Source organism: Octopus sinensis, linkage group LG28 (genome assembly GCF_006345805.1).
Source record: "Octopus sinensis linkage group LG28, ASM634580v1, whole genome shotgun sequence".
In the NCBI taxonomy this organism is placed as follows: domain Eukaryota; kingdom Metazoa; phylum Mollusca; class Cephalopoda; order Octopoda; family Octopodidae; genus Octopus; species Octopus sinensis.
The window spans coordinates 4887646-4910470 of record NC_043024.1 but is presented as its reverse complement, the minus strand read 5'-3'; the positions used below and the strand labels follow the sequence as shown (position 1 = coordinate 4910470).

At 37.5% G+C, this 22825-nt stretch overlaps 1 protein-coding gene and 1 long non-coding RNA gene across 2 annotated transcripts; both read right to left on the bottom strand.

Moving 5' to 3' along the window:
* Window positions 1-7778: 7778 nt before the first annotated feature.
* Window positions 7779-8935, bottom strand: LOC118768384. Its single transcript, XR_005004198.1, has 2 exons — window positions 8883-8935; window positions 7779-8714 (listed from the first exon to the last, which is right to left on the bottom strand). It is a non-coding gene; the product is annotated as an uncharacterized LOC118768384 (long non-coding RNA).
* A 7195-nt stretch (window positions 8936-16130) lies between these two features.
* On the bottom strand, window positions 16131-18058 carry LOC115225709 (zinc finger protein 271-like; the record flags this gene model as incomplete). The annotated part of the gene is made up of 3 exons (XM_036514487.1): window positions 17308-18058; window positions 16622-17211; window positions 16131-16537 (listed from the first exon to the last, which is right to left on the bottom strand). Coding segments are annotated over exons 1-3 (1317 nt in total), but the record flags the coding sequence as incomplete, so codon positions are not given.
* Between the last annotated feature and the right edge of the window lie 4767 nt (window positions 18059-22825).

Here is a 22825-nt window from a genome sequence, read left to right as displayed (position 1 = left end):
ATCATCAGAATTGCAAACAAAAAATGTGGTGCAGACAAATTCTGACGATACAACTAGCGAACAGCGGTCCCGGTGCGCACGCATAAAGCTGTGAAAGAGTCTATTGAAAAGAATTCATATCGGGAAAACTCTAAATTAAAACTACGGGACTTTATCCTCGTTACATATTTATGGTCCCACAGCACACCTATTTATACATCGATTGAAATGGCACAAAGTACTTGTTATTCAATGGTACCACCAATACATCAGAGACATTTGCAGTAATCATCTTGTGAATAACCCATACCAAATTGGTGGGGTTGGGCACATCGTGGAAATAGATGAATCCATGATATGCAGGAGGAAACACAACAGAGGTAGGATGCCACAGGAGAGCTGTGGGTACTAGTCGCGTAGACTGGACCCGATCCTACAGTGACTTGCTTATGCAAATGAGCTGATTGGCAGATTAGTAGCAGAAATGTTGTGTGATTTATATACTATTGTTCAAGACTTTGATGCGACGTATTCGTTCTTAAAGGAGAAGAAAGTTCTCAAACATCTCTAATAATATGGAATTAGCCCCTAAAAGCTAACCAATCAGAACATTCAGTTCTAAAATCTAACCAATCAGAGCTAACTGAATTCTTACCACGTGGTCTTGTAGATTTTATTGTCCCTTTACAATTCCATATTATTGAACCTTTCATTTGAGAAGCAGATTCGTAGCAGAAATGTTGTGTGATTTGTATACTATCATTCAAGACTTTGATGCGACGTATTCGTTCCTAAAGGAGAAGAAAGTTCTCAATGTTTGTCCCCATTGTGTGCAATGCCAGAAAGAAATGAGTCTTATAAAATACAATGATGAAAAAATATTTCGCTGCCCAACGCACAAAGGTGAGAAAGTTTCTATTAGGAAGAAATCGTGCCTTGAAAAGTCCAAACTAAGGCTATGGGACTTTATCCTAATAACATATTTATGGAGTCATAACACACCAGTTTCTACAACAATGAAACTGACTGGATTGGTTCAAAGCACCGTAATCCAATGGTACCAATACATCAAAGACATTTGCAGTCACCCTCTTGTGAATAACCCATACAAAATTGGTGGGGTTGGGCATATCATGGAAATAGATGAATCCATGACGTGCAAGAGGAAGTACAACAGAGGTAGAATGCCACAGGAGAGATGGGTTTTCTCGTCTTCGTACCTGACCGGTCATCCAAAACTCTGCTACCAATCATAAAAAAATTCATAAGACCAGGCACTACAATTCATTCGGATTGTTGGGTGCTTACAAGGGGATTGCTGAAATGGATGTGACACCTAAATACATCCATCTCACAGTCAACCATTCCCAGAATTTCGTAGATCCAGTGACACTTGTACACACAAATTCTGTGGAATGTTACTGGAAGAATGCGAAAAGATGATTTAAGACAATGATGTGGGGACACTCCAACATGGTGGGGTCGTACTTAGACGAATTTCTTTGGAAGGAGCAATATGGGAAGTGTGGAAAGGAATGTCTTGAAAACATTCTGAGGCACCTTTCCGAATGGTTCACATTCAAGTGAATCAAATGAACTGCAAGAACTGAAATATTCTACTTTTCATTTGCTGTTTGCTTTTTATTTACTTTAATTAATTTGTGTAAAAAAATTATATACATTAAAAAAAAAAATTTATTTACTTAAAAAATTTATATACTTTGTTTCCAAACATGTATCGCGCGTGCGCGAATCTATTCATTAGCATATGCGCAAGTTGTAGGATCGATTACTTACGACCAGCTAACGCGGATGCGGGACCACTGTTCGCTAGTAGTACCGAAATGCTTTGTAAAATATATATATATATATATATATATATAAAAAAAAATATATTTATATATATTAAAAAAATATATATATATATATATATATAAAAAAAAAATCGCCCTCCAAGAATATATACAATCAAGATTTTAAAATCTTGCAATCCCCTCTATCAGTTTTTCGAAAAGATCGCAACCTTTGTACCTTCTGCGCCACATAATTTCACAGAGACCAGAGTCAATCATAGAACTCTGCTTAACACAGGCCCAAGGGCCTTCCATCCGTGGCGACTTTGACTTAGACTGAGCGCCGTGCTTCGACGCTTTATGGCGAAATTGATAACCCTCGATCTCCGGAATATGAGAGTAAGATCTCCACAGATCACTAACGACCGTGGTTCCGGGGAGAACCGAATGGCAGATGCATTCTTTGAGTGTGTCACGATCCCGACATGTTACTGCATAGAGAAAAACTTGCTTGGCCTTGCGACACACTCCTTTATAGACCCACTGGTGGGGCGGCCGACCACCATGTCTACGTTTCCTCCTCGAGAAGACTGTCTCGTCTATCTCGACAATCTTCCCAGGACCACCTATCTGAACTGGGTTGAGGAGTAAGTCCTCTGCACAGACTTCTCTTACACAGCTGGTGTAGTCAACAGCTGAACCGTGACTCACACCCAGCTCTTCATAACAATAACGTATTGTGGTCAGCTTCTTGACCCAAGAATATAAGAAAAGGTGGATAGTTCGCAGAGGAAGCGTGGTGCCTTCCAGCCATGTACCTTTCCTAACAGATACAGACTGGTCACAGCCTTTCCGTGCGCAGCGCCAGCGAACCCCCGACCACTTTCTGTTTCATGAAATGTTGAACTCTACATTTTTTCTTCGGAGGTATTATACCCTTCTCTGTAAGGAAAGCTACCGCATCCACTTCAGTCCTAATCGTGTTGTACAAATCCATGAGGCCATACGATTTAGTTGCAGCCACAGCCATACTTCCCCAATACAACTGTGGGGGAAAATGCAAATGTGCAAAAGAGGCGATCAAAAAAAAAAAAAAACGTAGTATGTAACACAGACAGCAAACAGAAATAAAATATTAACAGATTGGGGGGGAAAATAATCACAAAATTAACACGGGAAAATGTACAAAAAGGGCGATCAAAAAGCAAGGAAAAATGAAAAAAAAAAAGCGTAAAAAAATTAAATAGAACATTGTTGGAAATAATTACAGGTAGTGAGTAAAAATATCCACATATAAGTTTTAAAAAATACAGTCAAGTTAAAGAACACACCAGAATAATTAATGTACACGTGGTCGTGTTGCTCCTAGATTACTATCGCAAACAGTAAGATTCTTCATGCGACAACGTGGAATAAAAAAATATACATGAACTTTCAAAAAACTGCTGTGATTAATTTAATTATACTCAATTTGGTTTTCATTGCGTGAATGCATTTGTGGACGACACAAGAGATATATAGGTGTCGCGGCGCTGTAAGTAGCGCAGTTCGTGTAACATGGAAAAGTAAATAAACACGTAAAAGAATAACTATGCTTCGTATTGAGTTGTCTATCCCATAAGAACGAAATAACACATAACAATCACTATTATTGTTATCAGCATCAACCCTACCAGATCTTTTCCGTTTGCGGCCACTTGTGGAAATGTTCAAGTGTAGTGAAAATTTCAGTATTTGAGGTATCCCTATAATTTTCCGTACTGAATTCCATCAGTTAATTTGCTTCTTCCACAAAAAGTTTTTTAAAGTTACTGTGGTTTAAAGTTTGATCATTCTTACCCATTTAGAAAACAATATTTGGAAGCTGTCATTGTGTTCATGTAAAAAAAGGGGTGTGAAATATCAAATAATTGTGATTTTGTACTTTTTACACGGAAATTCATACGATTCTGCAAATACGTGATATAAAATCTTTGTTCAATTAAAAGGCAAATTACTTTTAACTATGCACTGTCCATCACCATTTCCTCCACCACAACCATCATCATCTCTCTCTCTCTGTGCCTCAAATCTCACCATCAGAACATCACCACTCTGCTAAAATTATATTGCTAACTTCTCTATATCATCAACTTCAACTAACTTTTTTAATCATGTAATAAATATTATGTTCCCCTCTATCACATATCATGTATGCTTCTCTCTGTCCCTCTTTCTATCTTACTCTTTGCTCTAATATATGGGTGCTTGAAACTCTCAGAAAAGATTTGCTGGGACCAGTATTCCGTTGGGGATATGCTTTTGAAATGGAAAGAAAGCATGCCCTTTTTTGGAAACGACTTGTGACTGGAGATGAAAAATGGATTGCATGCTTAATGTTGTGCAAAACTGATCCTGGAGTTTGCAGAAATATTCCCCAAGCAACCAAAGATGAATATCCATGGCAACACACCTGTGCTTTGTGTTTGGTGGAATCATAAAGGCATTGTTTATTATGACCTTCTCCCATAAAACCAGACCATTAATTCTGATGTGTTCTGTCATCAACTGGCTAATTTGAACCAAAATATATCAAAGAACTGTGGCTGGAGATTACCAACAGAAAAGCATTAGTCTTCCAACAAGACAATGCCCGACCATTGTCAAATAGAAAGGATTCACCCTATCTCCCTCATATTCCTTATAGTCTTCATTGTTATCATTTTTATGTCGTATGTTTTTTAAACCAATATTCTTTCATCAGATGCATTCTTAATTTAATTCTTGTCTTTTTGCTTTGCATCTTGTACAGATTTAAGTCTTTAATTTTATAAATATATATTTATATAATCTTTTAGCTGTTTATCCATTATCCAAAAACAAAAGGTCCCGGTCACTAGTCATGGCCTCGCTGTCTAGTGAGGCAATGTATTGAGTTATTCCTGAAACCAAAACACTCTAAAGTGTAGCCTGTATTGTGTCTGCATCAAAAGATAGTCGCTCATCTGTTATTCACTGAAAACTGAAGGAAATTGGAATACGGTAATTACTTAATACACTTTATGCACAATTTTATAGACACAGCACTCATAAAATAAATATTCGCTTATATTTTTCCAGTTTTCTCATAAACAGAAAAAAATTACATTTTAAAATTTACATGGGCACAATTTCTTATCTAAATCACAAGAAGTGTATACTAAAAAAATTACCTTATATTTAGAATATAGGGGTCACAATTTAATGTAACATGGCATACTCTGAAAACCACATCAGTGGTAACTTGTAAGCCAAGGTGATGGGTCAGAGAGCCAATACACATTTCAATTTGTAGGTGTTGTAAAAAACTTAGTTCAAGTAAAAAAAAAACAAAAATTACTTTTCACTCTGTATTCACCACCACAACCACCACCATCATCTGTCTCTCTCTACCTTTCTTTAATCTCTCCATCAGAACATCACCCACCTTCTAGAATTATATTTCTAACTCTCCTCTATATCTCAACCTTCCACTAAATATGTCCCCCCATCACGTCATGCACGCTTCTCTCTCTTCCCGTCCCACTCATGGCCTTATCCTTTCTCTCCAATCACATGAAAGTGTTACATACGACCTAAGTATCGTAATGACAAGCAGAATTATTATAAGACCACCTTCCTTTACTTTTCCCTCCCCCTCACCCCACTACTCTAACTAACATAAATACACCAGTTGAACAAACAAGCTTGCGATTACATATATACACGTACATTATTTTTGTGGGAGGTTTGGATAATATTTTTTGCAAGGTAATTACAAATCACATAAGGAGACCGGAGAAAAGTTTGGTATTATTTATTCAGCATTACATGTGTTTCATTTCCTAATAGGAATCAAAAACTTTTAGATGTGTAGAAAACATGTAACATATATTTCCCATGAGAAATTCTTCAGACATACAATAGTTTATGTGAGTGTGTGTGTATGTACCCTCGTCCAGATATTATGTGATGTTCGTAAAGGGCCATCATGACCGTCATACTTGTGCAGTTGTTCACTTCCAGTCCTCTGCATCAAATATATCCTTGCTTGGAAACAGGTGAAGATTGGTCACAAGAAAGGTACCCAGATGTAGAAAATCGCCATCAATGAATTCCATCTGATCCACAGAAGCATGAATAGGAGAATGTTAAATGATGAGGATCATCATCATCGTGGTTCCTCTTCTGTATGAATGTATTTACGTTTCAATAATTGATCACTTTCATAGATTGATTTAGCATGAATAGCTTAGGTTACAGTTATATCTTTCATATTAATAGGACTGTGTACAAACAATTCACCATTTTGAAAGAATGATTCAGAATTAACATCACAGTGATATGTTTTCCTTCCTCTGTCAATGTTCTTTTGATTCAATAATGGATAATTTCAAATTCTCGAACGCAAAAATTTCTGAAAATTCCCCCAAATAAAAATATGTGACGAGGGATTATATTAGGTGCATAAAGCAGCACTCCACACACACAAAAATTAAATAAATTAGAAAAACATATTAATTCTAAATTTTAATGATGCAGAAGAACCACCAGAAATAAAGACTTCCCATTTCTCAAATAAAAGCCGTTCCATTTCCTCTAGTTACGATATTTGCTTTTCGTTTCAGTATTTCAAGTGCACACTCGTATTTTTATACATTCCCCATTTCTTATAAAGACAAGACTTAGTTCCCCTTGTTCACAGTGAATCCTTGCTAATCTTGTTGCTCCGTATGCATTGCTTGCTCAGTTCCACTTTACAACTGATATTTAAGAGAAAATCTAATTAAATAGACACGTGATTGGTAATTGAATTCAGCTGGTGTGTGTGGAAATGAAGCCTTACGGCAGAGATACAGAGCTTTCACAAACACACGGAAGAATATCGATGTTGCACTGACCATGGTCAGACGCAAAAGAAGTTTAAAAGTGTTTAGTTACCTAGAAATTATTTTAAAAAACTGCCGTTCAAACCGAAAAGATCCCAACTTTCTGTGGAAGAAGCAAATTAACTGATGAAATTCTGCATGGAAAATTATATGAATCCCTCAAATATTAAAATTATCAGATCGTTTTGGTTTGAATGGCTATTTTTTAACATAATTTCTAGGTAAATAAAAAATTTTAAACTTCGTATACTAGTAGAATGTGTTTATAAAACGTCATTTTCTCTTTCTACATGGATCCACCTTACTCACCAACACTTCTCCTTCCACCCCACTCACTATCACCTTTCTCTCCCCAAGGTTTACCTTCAAACCCTTGCTTTCAAATGCCTCCTTCCATTTCCAAAACTTCTCTCTCATCAGAACAAGGTCATCTACATATAGTATCTCCATTTACAGTCTCTTTCTTGCACTTTCCTTCTCCACATCAACCACTATTGCAAACAACAATGGTGACAACACAGATCCCTGATGCACACCAACTTTCACCATAAACAAGCTGGTTACTATATATATATACTGTAAATCCTCGAGTATAGTCCACACTTGAGTATAACACCTAAACCTAAACCTTGTGTATAATACACATCCCTTCTCTAACTTGAATCGTGTGTAATTAAGCCAGCAGCACCTAATCAAACAAACACTTCCACGCATGCGTAATACAATAATGGTGATGTTTTTAACTGTTATATGGGAATGTAAATAGGTTTGCAAATTGTTTTTGTTACATGTTATTCTGTGTTCTGAATACTTTTATTTTAATAAATGTTGCTTATTGCAAGTTATGGATGATTATTTTATGACTTCATTGCTTTCAGGCTTAGCTTAAGGTATTTTTGCACCTGAATAAACATTGCCGGACAGCAAAATAGAGACTCGGACATTGCTTAGAAAATAATTTTCATTTTTAACCTCGTATATAGTATGCACTAGGGATTTTGACCGATAAATTTTAGGAAAAAAATACAGATTATACTCAAGGATTTACGGTATACATATATATTATTTTTGTGGGCGGTTTGGATGATATTTTTTGTAGAGTAATTACATAACACATAAGGACAGTGGAGAAAAGTTTGATATTATTTATTCAGCATTACATGTGTTTCATTTCCTAATAGGAATTACAAACTATTAGATGTGTAGAAAACATATAAGATATTTCCTATAAGAAAATCTTCAGACATACATAAGTGTGTGTGTGTGTGTGTGCACCCTTGTCCAGATATTATGTGGTGTTCATAAATGGCCATCATGACCGTCATACTTGTGTAGTTGTTCATTTCCAGTCTTCTGTGTAAAATATGTCTCACCAGGGAAAATATCTCCTTGCTTGGAAACAGGGAAGGTATCAATGAATTCAATCTGATCCATAGAAGAATGTAAAAGTGAATGTTAAATGATCATCATCGTAGTGATTTGGTTCCTCTTCTATTTGAATTCATTTATGTTATAATTGATCATTAACAGATATCTTAGGGTATGGCATATTCTTCATATTAACAGGACTGTGTATAATTAATTCACCATTTTGAAAGAATGATTCAGGTTTAACATCAGAGTGATATGTTTTCCTTCCTCTGTCAATGCTCTTTTGATTCAATAATGGATGATTTCATGTCAAAGATTTACCATAAATGTCACATTCATATAGTTTCTATATTCTGTGGATGTCTTTATGAGATACGTCCTTTGTCCTTCTGAGGAAATGTTATACAACAAATATCAGTGTTATGGACCCACTGCATAAGGAAAGACTTCTGTTTAAATCAGAAATGATTTTGTGTAAATGATATGCCACAGATATCACTGTGAATTTATTTTTCTTGAGTATGAATACATTTGTGTATAGTTAAGTGACTGTTTCCAGAGAACGTTTTACCACAGATATCACAGGGGTATGGTTTGTCCCCTGTATGAATACGCTTGTGTTTAGTTAAGCTGCTGTGAACAGAGAATGATCTTCCACAGATAGTACAGGTATATGGTTTCTCACCTGTATGAACACGTATGTGAGTAGTTAATTTGCCTCCTCGAGAAAATGATTTACCACAGATATCACAGTGATATGGTTTGTCCCCTCCATGAACCCGTCTGTGAGTAGTTAAGTTACTTCCCTGATAGAATGATTTACCACAGATATCACAGTGATATGGTTTCTCACCTGTATGAATACGCTTGTGAGCAGTTAAGCTACTGCTAACAGAGAATGATTTACCACAGATATCACAGGAATAAGGCTTCTCTCCTGTATGAACCCGTTTGTGTTGAGTTAAGTTACCTTCTTGATAGAATGATTTACCACAGATATCACAGTGGTATTGTTTGTCCGCTGTATGAATACGTATGTGAATAGCTAAGAAATCATAACGAGAGAATGATTTACCACAGATATCACAGTGATGTGGTTTCTCCCCTGTATGAATACGTTTATGTTTCGTTAAGTTACAGCTTTGAGAGAATGATTTACCACAGATATCACAGTGATATGGTTTCTTCCCTGTATGAATATGCTTGTGTTTTGTTAAGTTCCTGCCATGATGGAATGATTTACCACAGATATCACAGGGATATTGTTGTTCCCCTGCATGGATTTGTTTGTGTTGATTGAATTTACTTTCTTCTAAGAATGACTCTTTGCAGATGTCACAGTCATATGATGATTCTCTTAATTCTTCCGACATCTCTTTAAGAAAAATAAAACTGAACCTTCAAGTTGTACAGATCAACAACTTTTCAAAAATATTTCTTCTCTCACCAAAATATATGGATATTTTGCTTCTTTTTACTTTTATAGTTAATTCGAAACAAATATCACTTCTTTTATATTTGTTCTAAATGTGATCAATGCCAATATTCAAAATTGCCGCAAATACTCTTTGTAAATCTATCAAAGTATATTTAAAAAAAAAAATTATCTCTTGCACATTTCAGACACAGAAGTAAAGAAATGCTTTCTCTCTCTGAGGAAATATTTTACTGTAATTCAGCAATGTTTTATAGAAGCAGGATTCTACGTTTGTAGAATATCTTTGCAGAGTCTTTCAAACATGATACATACTGATGATTCTTTAAAAGTAAAAAATACTTTTTAGCCAATTTCATATGATTTTCTGAAAGAATAGAAAAAGTAATATAAGACATCAAGTATGTTTAAAAGGCAGATATTCAAAAGTGCAAATTTACGAAATTTCTGTTATCATAAATTGTAGAAGTAATTCTTTAACTGAACTATGAAATTTATCCAATTTCTGCATTACCAAAATGTTTATATCATAGAGTAGACACATCTATTATAATACCAACTCCTGGAATATAAAGTCTGTCATAGATACACTTCCACACACACCGATATACATATAAATGACACTAGATTTCTGATGTTTTCATTGCAGTCTTGTATCTTTGTTTGCTAAAACAGACATCGCTCTTTCTCTACCTTCATCATCATCGTTTAACGTCTGCCTTCCACGCTGGCATGGGTTGTGAGGTTTGACTGAGGACTGGCAAGCCATGAGGCTGAACAAGGTTTCAATCCTATCAGGCAAGATTTCTACAGCTGGATGCTGTTTTAGAGTGTCGCGGTTGCCTTTTATGTGCCACGGAGCCAGTCAGGTAGCATTGGCATCGACCATGCTTGAAAGGAGCTTTGTATGTACCACCGGCATGGGTGCAAGTCAGGCATCACTAGCATCAATCATGCTCGAATGGTACTTTTTACATGCCACCTGCATGGGAGCCATATATACAAATACATATATATATATATATACATATATATACGGTTAGCTCAACGTTAATATTTTGTTGAGAATAAAAGATGAATAAATGTCAGTAAATAATATTGATGTCTCACTTACAGCATCAAAATCCTTAGTGGGGAAATTTTAATGTAGGAAAAATAATTGGTTGATGTGGAGAATGAAAGCCAGATTCCTCCAAAGAGTTTGGCGCGTCCTGAAGAAGGCCACGTGATGTTGAAATGGCCGCTACGTTCACCTGAGCTGACACCTTGCCATTTCTTTCTCAGGGAGGGCCTAGTCTATGTCTCCCCTCTTCCTGCAAGCCCAGAGGAACTTAAGCAGAGAATTATTACCATACTGGTCGTGAGATGTGCGAAAAATAACAGCTAAATAGCTCATAAATCACAGTTGATTGTTTTCTTTTTTTGGTTGCATGACCGAACGAATTCTCGTACGCAAAAATTTCTGAAAATTCCCCCAAATAAAAATGTGACGAGGGATTATATTAGGTGCTTAAAGCAACACTCCACACACACAAAAATTAAATAAATTAGAAAAACAGATTAATTCTAACTTTTAATGATGTAGAAAAACCACCAGAAATAAAGACTTCCTATGTTTCAAATAAAAGCCGTTCCATTTCCTCTCGATACGATATTTGCTTTTCGTTTCAGTATTTCAAGTGCACACTCGTACTTTTACACGTTCCCCATTTCTCACTAATTGCATCGTAATTCTCCCGCATTTAACGAAATCGTCGAATTTACACGTTAGAAAGAAAGATAAATGTTATCTAAACAAGGGATTGATCCGACGTTTTTACAAATAATTTAGAAAATAACCAAAAGTGCAATGAAATGTCTAAAAGAAAACGACAACACAATGAAAGTATTAAAATTACAGCCTTTCGTATAATTTCGTCTTAGTGAGATTTTTTTTCCTTTTAACTTTCTCAGCACATCGAAACAAATAAATGTACATAATACGACACATATATAATAGAAATGTTTAAATAAATACTTACATAGTAATAGATATGGAGAGAAAGAGTGAAGGAGGAAGATGTGAGAACTGGAGTCTGAGTGGACAACGACAGCTTCAAGAGAATTTCTAGATTTCTACAACAAACGTTAATTAATATTTTTCAGGTCCACATAATCGTAAAGGCTGTATCTGTTTGTTTAGACAGTTAATTACCAATCATTTGTATATATTTGATTGGGTTCTCCTCTTAAATATCAGTTGTCAAGTGGAACTGATCAAACAATAAAGGTGCGTGAGAAACAAGAAATACACTTAATGAGAAGTTTTTACAATGAACAACGGGAGCTAACTCCACTCTTTAAAGAATTTCGGCTCTACTTTGGTAGATTTTGGATTTTGTGAAAGATGTTTCTTTGATAATTCTGTCTCATAAATTATTATTATTGTCATTATTACCAATCCTGCCGAATCTTTTCTGTTTGGCTGCACATATGGAAATTTTTAATAATTCACATATATATATATTATAATTATATATATATTTATATATCTATATATATATATATATTATATTTATATATATATACTCTTTTATTCTTTTACTTGTTTCAGTCATTTGACTGCGGCCATGCTGGAGCACCGCCTTTAGTCGAGCAAATCGACTCCGGGACTTATTCTTTGTAAGCCCAGTACTTATTCTATCGGTCTCTTTTGCCGAACCGCTAAGTGCCAGGGACGTAAACACACCAGCATGCAATGCTAGCGGGACAAACACACACATATATATATATATATATATATTCATATATACGACAGGCTTCCTTCTGTTTCCGTCTACCAAATCCACTCACAAGGCTTTGGTCGGCACGGGGCTATAGAAGAAGACGCTTGCCCAAGATTCCACGCAGTGGGACTGAACCCAGAAACCATGTGGTTAGTAAGCAAGCTACTTACCACACAGCCACTCCTGTGCCTTTGCTAGAGAAAGATAAGCTGGTGAAAGTTGTATGTATCATGGCTGTCTCTGGTCATCTCATTTCACCAACTAGCTTTTGCTTTACGAAATTCTAGTATTTTATAAGTGCAAAATAGCGAGAAAGAGAGGCATATTGCCGAGAACAATGGGGAAACTGATGGGGAATCCACTATTTTACTTCCCAAGGAAAAGACTTTCATAACAATATGTGTGTATATATATATATATATGCCCCTCCTTAATTCTTCTGTTCATCTGCTTCTACAACTCTCTCTCTTCTCTTTCGCCTCCTTAATTCTTTTGTTCCTCTTTTTCTCTCTCTTCTCTTCCCACGTGACCGATAGGCCAGACAGCTAACCCTCTTTTTGCGTCTGACCACAGTCAGTGCAACATCGATATTCTTCCGTGTTTGTGAAAGTTCTGTATCTCTGCCGTAAGGCTTCATTTCCACACACACCAGCTGAATTCAATTCGTCCCCAGTCGAAAGACACCTGTTGTTATGTCCTGTTATTATTATTAATATTTTTATTGTATTTTGTATTTATATTTGTGTAACATCGTCTGTTTTTCCGTCTTTATTTTCGTATACATTCCATGCTTTCTTCCAAGGAATCTGATGCTCTTAGCTTACTTTTTCCTTGGGGCTGGCCAGATTGGAGCAATCTCAAGATTAATCAGCCGAAATTGCGAGGACGACCTGGTTCTTTACAGGAGACAGAAAGCTTCGAATGACCCGTCCTTTCTTTTTCATAAAGGACCCGTTTGTACTTTGGTGTGAAATAATTTTTTCCACACGTTTTTTTTAGTGCATTCAACGATGCTCAGTCCAAACCCACCAGCCGCCACATTCTTCCAGAAAAGAAAGGGGGAGGGGTGGTGGGGGACCTTGGAGTTTCCCCACCAACAGAATTTAAATAGCTATTTTGAGTCCTTTATCGTAAATAGCTGTTGTATGGTAACAGGGCATGCTAGATATAGCAACCGAATCTTTGGAGATGAGATACATTGAATGCACTTGAATAAAACCTATGGAAAGAATTTATTTCAGTGAGGTTATGAACAGGTCTTTTACGAAATATTTACAGTATTTGTAAAGCCATCTTCACTTTAAAATATTTTTTAAATATGCCAAAACAATATTCGTAATGGTATTCAATTGAATATAATAAAAAAATAAATAAAATTGTCTGTTTAAAGAAAGCTAAAATATAAATACAAAAAAGTAAAAATAGAAACATTTCCTGTAAAAACAACTTTTTTTGTTGGCAAGTTAGTCATAATGTGTCTAACCGAAAGGCTAGAAATTTTTCCTTTTCAGGGTTAAGTTATTTTTGGTGTATTTTCTCAATATGCACTGTTTTGGGTATTTATACCCACCAAAACTCCTAATATCTCAAGAACCAGTTGTCCAATTCATGCGAAACTTGTTTTATTCCGTTTGTATTCACATTTCAGGAAAGTCTTAATTCTTAGTATTTTCCCCATTATGTGCCATTTTGGCTATGTAACATTGGAAGCAAGATTGAAGTTCATTTTTAATGTAATATATGTGTGTGTGTGTATAGGTCTGCCTACTTACAACTGCAATACAAGTATTTAGTTGTGAATAAACCATTATACTTGGCACTTGTTGGCCTGGACAAAGTCTTTGATAGAATTCCTCAGTTGGCCACACACCAAAGTTCAACAGAACCTACTGAAGCAAGCCAAAGTGCTTCTGGCATTATCACAGTCAAGAGCAAGAAGTCGACATCAAAGTTCGTACTGTTTTCAAATTTTGGCACAAGGCCAGCAATTCCATGGGTGTGTGTTAAGTTGAATATGTCGATTCCAGTGCTCAACCATTGCTTATTTCCACCAACCCCCAAAAGGACAAAAGACAAAGTCCACCTTGGCAGAATTTAAATGCAAATGTCATGTCAGAAGAACCACAGCTAAGCATTTTCCCCAATGTGCTAACGACCCTGCCAGTTCGCCACCTTAGTTTATTATTAATTACTAGTGGGACCCATGTAAATTCTACAGAATGAAAAAAATTAAGAGGACCTATTTAAGAAAGAGAGGATGATTTGCATTTTTATAGCATTCATAGTTTTAGCTTTCTTTGAATATACTTGGCATCTGTCTACATCCAATTCCTCACAACACCATCGGTGCCATCTTTTTTATTATATCTTCTTAGTGTTCCATGCTCTAGATCTGTGCATCTTTTCTCAGGCAGCTTGCAACTGTGTCTCTTGTGAATCCATAGTTTAGGCTAAATTAATCCTTAGAAACAAATATCAATCTCTTAAGTGAGAAGACGATAAATAATTGCACAGAAGTGCAAGTGTTGAGTGATGGTCTCTATAAAAAAAAGAAATTCCTTTTCACTATCAACACACCACCACCATCATCTCTCTCTCTCTGCCTTTCTTTAATCTCACCATCAGAACATCACCCCTCTGCTAAGATTATATTTCTAACTCTTTTCTATATCACAACCTTCAGCTAGCTTTTTTAACCATAAAATAACTATTACATTCCCCCTATCACATGTCATACTTGCTTCTTTCTTAGTCTTTTGTCTCTCCCTTTTCTTTCTTTCTCTATTTGCCTCTCTCTTTGTCTTATAATCTCTTCTCTCTCTACCCCCTTTTCTCTAATAACATGAAAGTGTTACTGACGAGCTAAGTAACAGAATGAGAAGCAGAATTATTATAAGATCACCTTACTCTATTTCTCCACTTCTGTCCCCACCCCTCATTTATTCCACTAATCTAATGAAAGCATAACAGCTGTACAAACAAGCTGGTTCTTATATATATACATAAATATCATTTTTGTCTGAGGTTTGGATAATATTTTTTGCAGAGTAATTACATATCACATAAGGAGACTGGAAAACAGTTTGATAGTATTTATTCAGCATTACATATGTTTCATTACCTAATAGGAATTACAAACTTTTAGACAAAGAGAAAACATGTAAAATATCTCCTATAAGAAATTCTTCATACATACATATACACACGTGTGTGAGTGTGTATGCATAAGTGAGTGTACCCTTGTCCAGATATTATGTGATGTCCGTAAATGGCCATCATGACCATCATACTTGTGCAGTTCTTCATTTCCAGTCCTCTGCGTAAATTATGTCTCACCAGGGAAAATATTTCCTTGCTTGGAAACAGGTGAGGATTGGTAACAAGAAAGGGTACCCAGCTCAGGAAAATCTCCATCAATGAATTCCATCTGATCCATTGAAGCATGGAAAAGCGAATTTTAAATGATGATGATTATCATCATTGTAGTGATATGGTTCCTCTTCTGTATGAATGCAGTTATGTTTTAATAATTGATCATTTTCATAGATTGACTTAGCACAAATGTCTTAGGGTATGGTTTTATCTTTCATATTAATATGACTGTGTAGAATTCTCCATTTTGATAGAATGATTAAGCACTGCTATCACAGTGATATGTTTTCCTTCCTCTGTCAATGCTCTTTTGATTCGTTAATAGATCATTTCAAATGAAAGGCTTACCATTGATATCACATTGATATAGTTTCTTTCTTGTGTAGAGGGTTTTACGAGATACAAACTTGTCCTTCTGAAGGAATGTTATACAACCAATGTCACTGTGTTACGGATCAACTTCATAACGAATACACATGTGTTTAATTGAGTGATGTTTTTGTGAGAATGATTTACCACAGATATCACAGTGGTATGGTTTCTCCCCTGTATGAATACGTTTGTGGTAAGGTAAGCTACTGCAATCAGAGAATGATTTACCACAGATATCACAGTGGTATGGTTTCTCCCCTGTATGAATACGTTTGTGGTAAGGTAAGCTACTGCAATCAGAGAATGATTTACCACAGATATCACAGTGGTATGGTTTCTCCCCTGTATGAATACGTTTGTGGTAAGGTAAGCTACTGCAATCAGAGAATGATTTACCACAGATATCACAGTGATATGGTTTCTCCCCTGTATGAATACGCTTGTGTTTAGTTAAGCTGCTGCTTTTAGAGAAAGATTTGCCACAGATATCACAGGGATATGGTTTCTCCCCGGTATGAATACGCTTGTGAATACCTAAGCTATGAGCACGAGAGAATGATTTACCTCAGATATCACAGTGATATGGTTTCTCCCCTGTATGAATACGTTTGTGTTTAATTAGGGTACTGCTAACAGAGAATGATTCACCACAGATATCACAGCGATATGGTTTCTCCCCTGTATGAATACGCTTGTGTTTAGTTAAGCTGCTGCATTCAGAGAAAGATTTGCCACAGATATCACAGGGATATGGTTTCTCCCCTGTATGGATACGCTTGTGTCTGGATAAGCTACTGCTAACAGAGAATGATTTACCACAAATATCACAATGATATGGTTTCTCTCCTGTATGAATACGTTTGTGAGTGGTTAGGATGCTATTTCCAGAGAATGATTTACCACAGATATCACAGTGATATTGTTTGTCCCCTGTATGAATACGTTTGTGTTTAATTAGGGTACTGCCATCAGAGAATGATTTACCACAGATATCACAGTGATATGGTTTCTCCCCTGTATGAATACGTTTGTGGTTAGTTAAGCTGCTGCTTTCAGAGAAAGATTTGCCACAGATATCACAGGGATATGGTTTCTCCCCTGTATGGATACGCTTGTGTTTGTTTAAGCTATTGCTAACAGAGAATGATTTACCACAAATATCACAATGATATAGTTTCTCTCCTGTATGAATACGTTTGTGAGTGGTTAGGATGCAATTTCCAGAGAATGATTTACCACAGATATCACAGTGATATTGTTTGTCCCCTGTATGAATACGTTTGTGTTTAATTAGGGTACTGCCATCAGAGAATGATTTACCACAGATATCACAGTGATATGGCTTCTCCCCAGTATGAGTACGTGTGTGTTGAGTTAAGTTACTACTTTGAGAGAATGATTTACCACAGATATTACAGTGATATGGTCTCTCACCTGTATGAATACGTTTGTGGTTAGTTAAGTCACTCCTTTTATAGAATGATTTACAACAGATATTACAGTGGTGTGGTTTCTCACCTGTATGAATACGTTTGTGTTTAATTAGGGTACTGCCATCAGAGAATGATTTACCACAGATATCACAGCGATATGGTTCTTGACTTGTATGAATTTCTTGATGTTTAATGGATTTACGTTTTTCTAAAAATGACATTTTGTATGTGTCACAGTCATATGATGATTTTCAAAATTCTTCAGACACCTCTTCAAGAACAAATAAAATCAATCCTTCAAGTTGTACAGATCAACAACTTTTCAATAATATTTCTTCTCTCACCAAAATATATGGATATTTTGCATCTTTTTGCTTTTATAGTTTATTCCAAACAAATATCACTTCTTTTATATTTGTTCTAAATGTGATCAATGCCAATATCTAAAAATGTTGCAAATACTCTTTGGCAATCCATCAAAGTATATTTAAAAGAGAAAATTATCTCTTGCACATTTCAGACACAGAAGTAAAGAAATGCTTTCTCTCTCAGAGGAAATATTTTACTGTAACTCAGCAATGTTGTATAGAAGCAGGATTATACGTTTGTAGAATATCTTTGCAGAGTCTTTCAAACATGATACATATTGATGATTCTTAAAAGTAAAAAAATTTTTAGCCAATTTCATGTGATTTTCTGAAAGAATAGAAAAAATAATATAGACATCAAGTATGTTTAAAAGGCAGATATTCAAAAGTGCAAATTTACGACATTTCTGTTTTCATAAATTGTAGAAGTAATTCTTTATCTGAAGTATTAAATTCATCCAATTTCTGCATTACCAAAATGTTTATATCATAGAGTAGACACATCTATAATAATACCAACTCCTGGAATATAAAGTCTGTCATAGACACACTTCAACACACACACACACACCAATATACATATAAATGACACTAGATTTCTGATGTTTTCATTGCAGTCTTGTATCTTTGTTTGCTAAAACAGACATCGCTCTTTCTCTACCTTCATCATCATCGTTTAACATCTGCTTTCCACACTGGCATGGGTTGTGAGGTTTGACTGAGGACTGGCAAGCCATGAGGCTGAACAAGGTTCAATCTTATCAGGCAAGATTTCTACAGCTGGATGCTGTTTGAGCGTGTAGTGGTTGCCTTTTATGTGCCACGAAGCCAGTCAGGTAGCATTGGCATCGACCATGCTTGAATGGTGCTTTGTATGTGCCACCGGCATGGGTGCAAGTCAGGCATCACTAGCATCAATCATGCTCGAATGGTACTTTTTACATGCCACCTGCATGGGAGCCATATACACAAATGCATATATATATATATATACGGTTAGCTCAACGTTAATATTTTGTTGAGCATAAAAGATGAATAAATGTCAGTAAATAATATTGATGTCTCACTAACAGCATCAAAATCCTTAGTGGGGTAATTTTAATGTAGGAAAAATTATTGGTTGATGTGGAGAATGAAAGCCAGATTCCTCCAAAGAGTTTGGCGCGTCCTGAAGAAGGCAATGTGCTGTTGAAATGGCCGCCACGTTCACCTGAACTGACACCTTGCCATTTCTTTCTCAGGGAGGGCCTAGTCTATGTCTCCCCTCTTCCTGCAAGCCCAGAGGAACTTAAGCAGAGAATTATTACCATACTGGTCGTGAGATGTGCGAAAAATAACAGCTAAATAGCTCATAAATCACAGTTGATTGTTTTCTTTTTTTGGTTGCATGACCGAACGAATTCTCGTACGCAAAAATTTCTGAAAATTCCCCCAAATAAAAATATGTGACGAGGGATTATATTAGGTGCTTAAAGCAGCACTCCACACACACAAAAATTAAATAAATTAGAAAAACATATTAATTCTAACTTTTAATGATGTAGAAAAACCACCGGAAATAAAGACTTCCTATCTCTTGAATAAAAGCCGATCCATTTCCTCTCGATACGATATTTGCTTTTCGTTTCAGTATTTCAAGTGCACACTCGTAGTTTTATACATTCCCCATTTCTTACTAATTGCATCGTAATTTTCCCGCATTTAACGAAATTGTCGAATTTACACGTTAGAAAGAAAGATAAATGTTATCTAAACAAGGGATTGATCCGACGTTTTTACAAATAATTTAGAAAATAACCAAAAGTGCAATGAAATGTCTAAAAGAAAACGACAACACAATGAAAGTATTAAAATTACAGCCTTTCGTATAATTTCGTCTTAGTGAGATTTTCTTTTCTTTTAACTATCTCAACACATCGAAACAAATAAATGTACATAATACGACACATATATAATAGAAATGTTTAAATAAATACTTACATAGTAATAGGTATGGAGAGAAAGAGTGAAGGAGGAAGATGTGAGAACTGGAGTCAGAGTGGACAACGACAGCTTCAAGAGAATTTCTAGGTTTCTACAACAAACGTTAATTAATATTTTTCACGTCCACATAATCGTAAATGCTGTATCTGTTTCTTTAGACAGTTAATTACCAATCATTTGTATATATTTGATTGGGTTTTCTCTTAAATATCAGTTGTCAAGTGGAACTGATCAAACAATCAAAGTGCGTGAGAAACAAGAACAAGAAATACACTTAATTAGGAAGACTCAACAAGGGGAACTAACTCCATATTTCTTTATTATGATTATACAATCGTTACATAGAAGGACAAATACAGGACATACATGCAAAAAACAGTTAAGAGGTTCGATTTAAAATTTTCCATAACATTTGGATTATTCATTATAAAAATTCGTCTGTAAATTGTCCTTTACATGACCAATAGAATATTATAACATTACATAAACTTTCGATCTTTTAAACCCCGGCAATTTATAAGGCCCCGCAGCTTTTGTTTCCTCTCCTCCCTCCATAGTTAAGCTGGGTTTCTGACACCCACCTTTTTTTCCACTTACTTCCATCTTTTCTCATACACACCCCGTGGTAAGATCCTCTTTTCCAGCCCCATTTTGCTCTTCAGATGATATCTGAAGTAAGTGAGCAAGCCGGGGCCCGAGACAAAGGATCCTATCGCGACTCCTTCCATTCTTGTACGCCACATGCATTCTTTTACTACTGCAACCGTGCAGTGAAAACATGCCTCACCTTCCTTCGAGAGTCCAGTTGGCGGTATCATCTTAATCATAGACTCAGCCGACAGCTGTACGCGTCCCAGATGCGATAACACATGTTCTGCGTAACTTATCAAGTCGGACAACTTCCGACAGTGTACAAAAGCGTGCTGGACGGTTTCATCGTCCAACTCGCACCTTGGACACGTCGGTGGCACTGAAATTCCGTGCCGCGATAACTTCTCGCGAACAGGTAAAGCATTCCTATAGCACTGCCAGGCCAGGGATCTTTGGAAATTATCCAAATACCCCGTCCTGAAAGTCTTTTTAAACAGGTTGGTAAGCTGGTCTTCGTCAAACCCCAGAGCCCCTCCTAGGACGTCGTCGTTCTTTGCCTCTACCAGCCTTCTATAAAATACCGAGGTGGTATTTCCGCAGCCGGCCTTGCCCGCCTTGTGGATCAGCGTGAGTGCCTGTCGGCACTCCTTTTGCCATAAAATCAGTTTCCATCTTTTGATGCGACCGGGTTTAAAATTCACAAAGGAGGCCGGTCTCGGGAAAAATTCCCCTGCCAGCGGACTCCACACCTTATCACCCTCCAGGTGGTGCCAGAGATGCTTCAGCTTCAACGCATGTCTGCGCATCATCAACCAAGGCATTCCTAACCCACCCTTTAACGGTTCCTGGCAGCAAACGGAGCGCCTCACAAGTGGCTTTCCTCCCTTCCACAAAAAGCGGAAAAGGATTCGCTCCAACTTGCTAAGCCATGAATCGGGGCAAGGGACAACGGTCAGGCGGTAAGTGATTACAGATGCAATGAACATCTGTACCACCTCCGCCCTTCCTTTCAAGGACAGAAACCTTCCGGACCAGGTCCGTACTATGGCCTCCACCTTGCTCGTCACCTCACTCCAGTTCCTCTCCGTTTGGGAGTCTGGCCCAAACCAAACTCCTAGCAACTTAACAGGGCCATCCGTCCAGTGTCCCACGACACTGGACGATATCGACTTGCTCCTCCAGGTGCCGAGGCGCAAGCCAACCGACTTGTCCTTGTTAACCTTTGCTCCTGCCACCGCCTCGTATCCTCTGATAGCCTCTTCCACACAAGGTAGCTGGGCCTCATTGGACACGATGAGGGTGACGTCATCCGCATAAGCAGTAACCGTTCTCCCACCTCCGATGTCATCCGAGTTACGTCCCAGCCTCTCCAACTTTCGCAGCAATGGCTCAAGAGCCAACACGTACAAAAGTGGTGACAAGGGGCACCCTTGACGAACTGAACATTCGATCGAAAACGGTTCCGTTAGGTAACCGTTTATCTGGACGGTGGACTTGATGCCGCTATACATAGCGGAGATCCACCCGCGAAATCCAGGGCCCAGTCCAGCCGCTTCGAGGACCGTCGCCAGGTACTCATGGTCTACCCTATCGAACGCTTTACTTCGGTCTAAATGGACCATTACCCCGGCCTTGCCGGTTAATTTACCCACCCTATCTAAGGTGTAGCGTATAAGGTGAAGATTGTCCTGGATCGACCTGCCTGGAATTGCACATGTCTGTGCTCTCCCTATAAGTTTCTCCACGACAACCGTCAACCTTTTTGCCAACACCTTGGCCAAAATCTTTAACTCTACATTAAGTAGAGTTATGGGCCTGTAGTTACTAATGTTATCCCCCTTGCTCGGGTCTTTCTGGATTAGCGTCACCACTCCCCGGCTTACAGAACTGGGAATTCTCCCATTCTGCTGCCAGTTCGTGTAGACGCCTGCCAATATTCCCCCGAACAAGTCCGGCATACTTTGGTAAAACTCGTAGGGCAGACCATCCAACCCCGGCGACTTCTCCCCGGCGCATCCGGCCAGTATCCCCTCTATCTCCGCGGGAGTGATCGCTTCTTCACAGCACTCCACCTCACGCCCCGAGAGCCGCGGTCCGCCGGCCAGGAAGTCCTTTAAGGTCCTCCCCCGCTCCGGCGCCACACCACCCCCGAACACGCGGGCGAAATGCTGGTGAAGAAACTTTTGCATCTCCTCCTGTCCATAGATCTTTTGTCCCTGTTCGTCAGTTAAAGACTTGATTGAGGCTTTGTTACCTCTCTGACTCTCCACTCGACGGGCCCATCCGGCAACGTTAATACCTTCTCGTTTCCCAGCGCGTAGCTTAGCTCTGACTCTGCAACCTTCGTGTTTGGAGTTAAGGTGACGGTACAATACCGTCCTTGCCGCCATCACTCCGGATGCAGAGCCAGCTTCCATTGCCTCGTTTAAATTCTTAACTAAATCGTCCTCTATCCTAGACCTATCTAACCTTAGCTG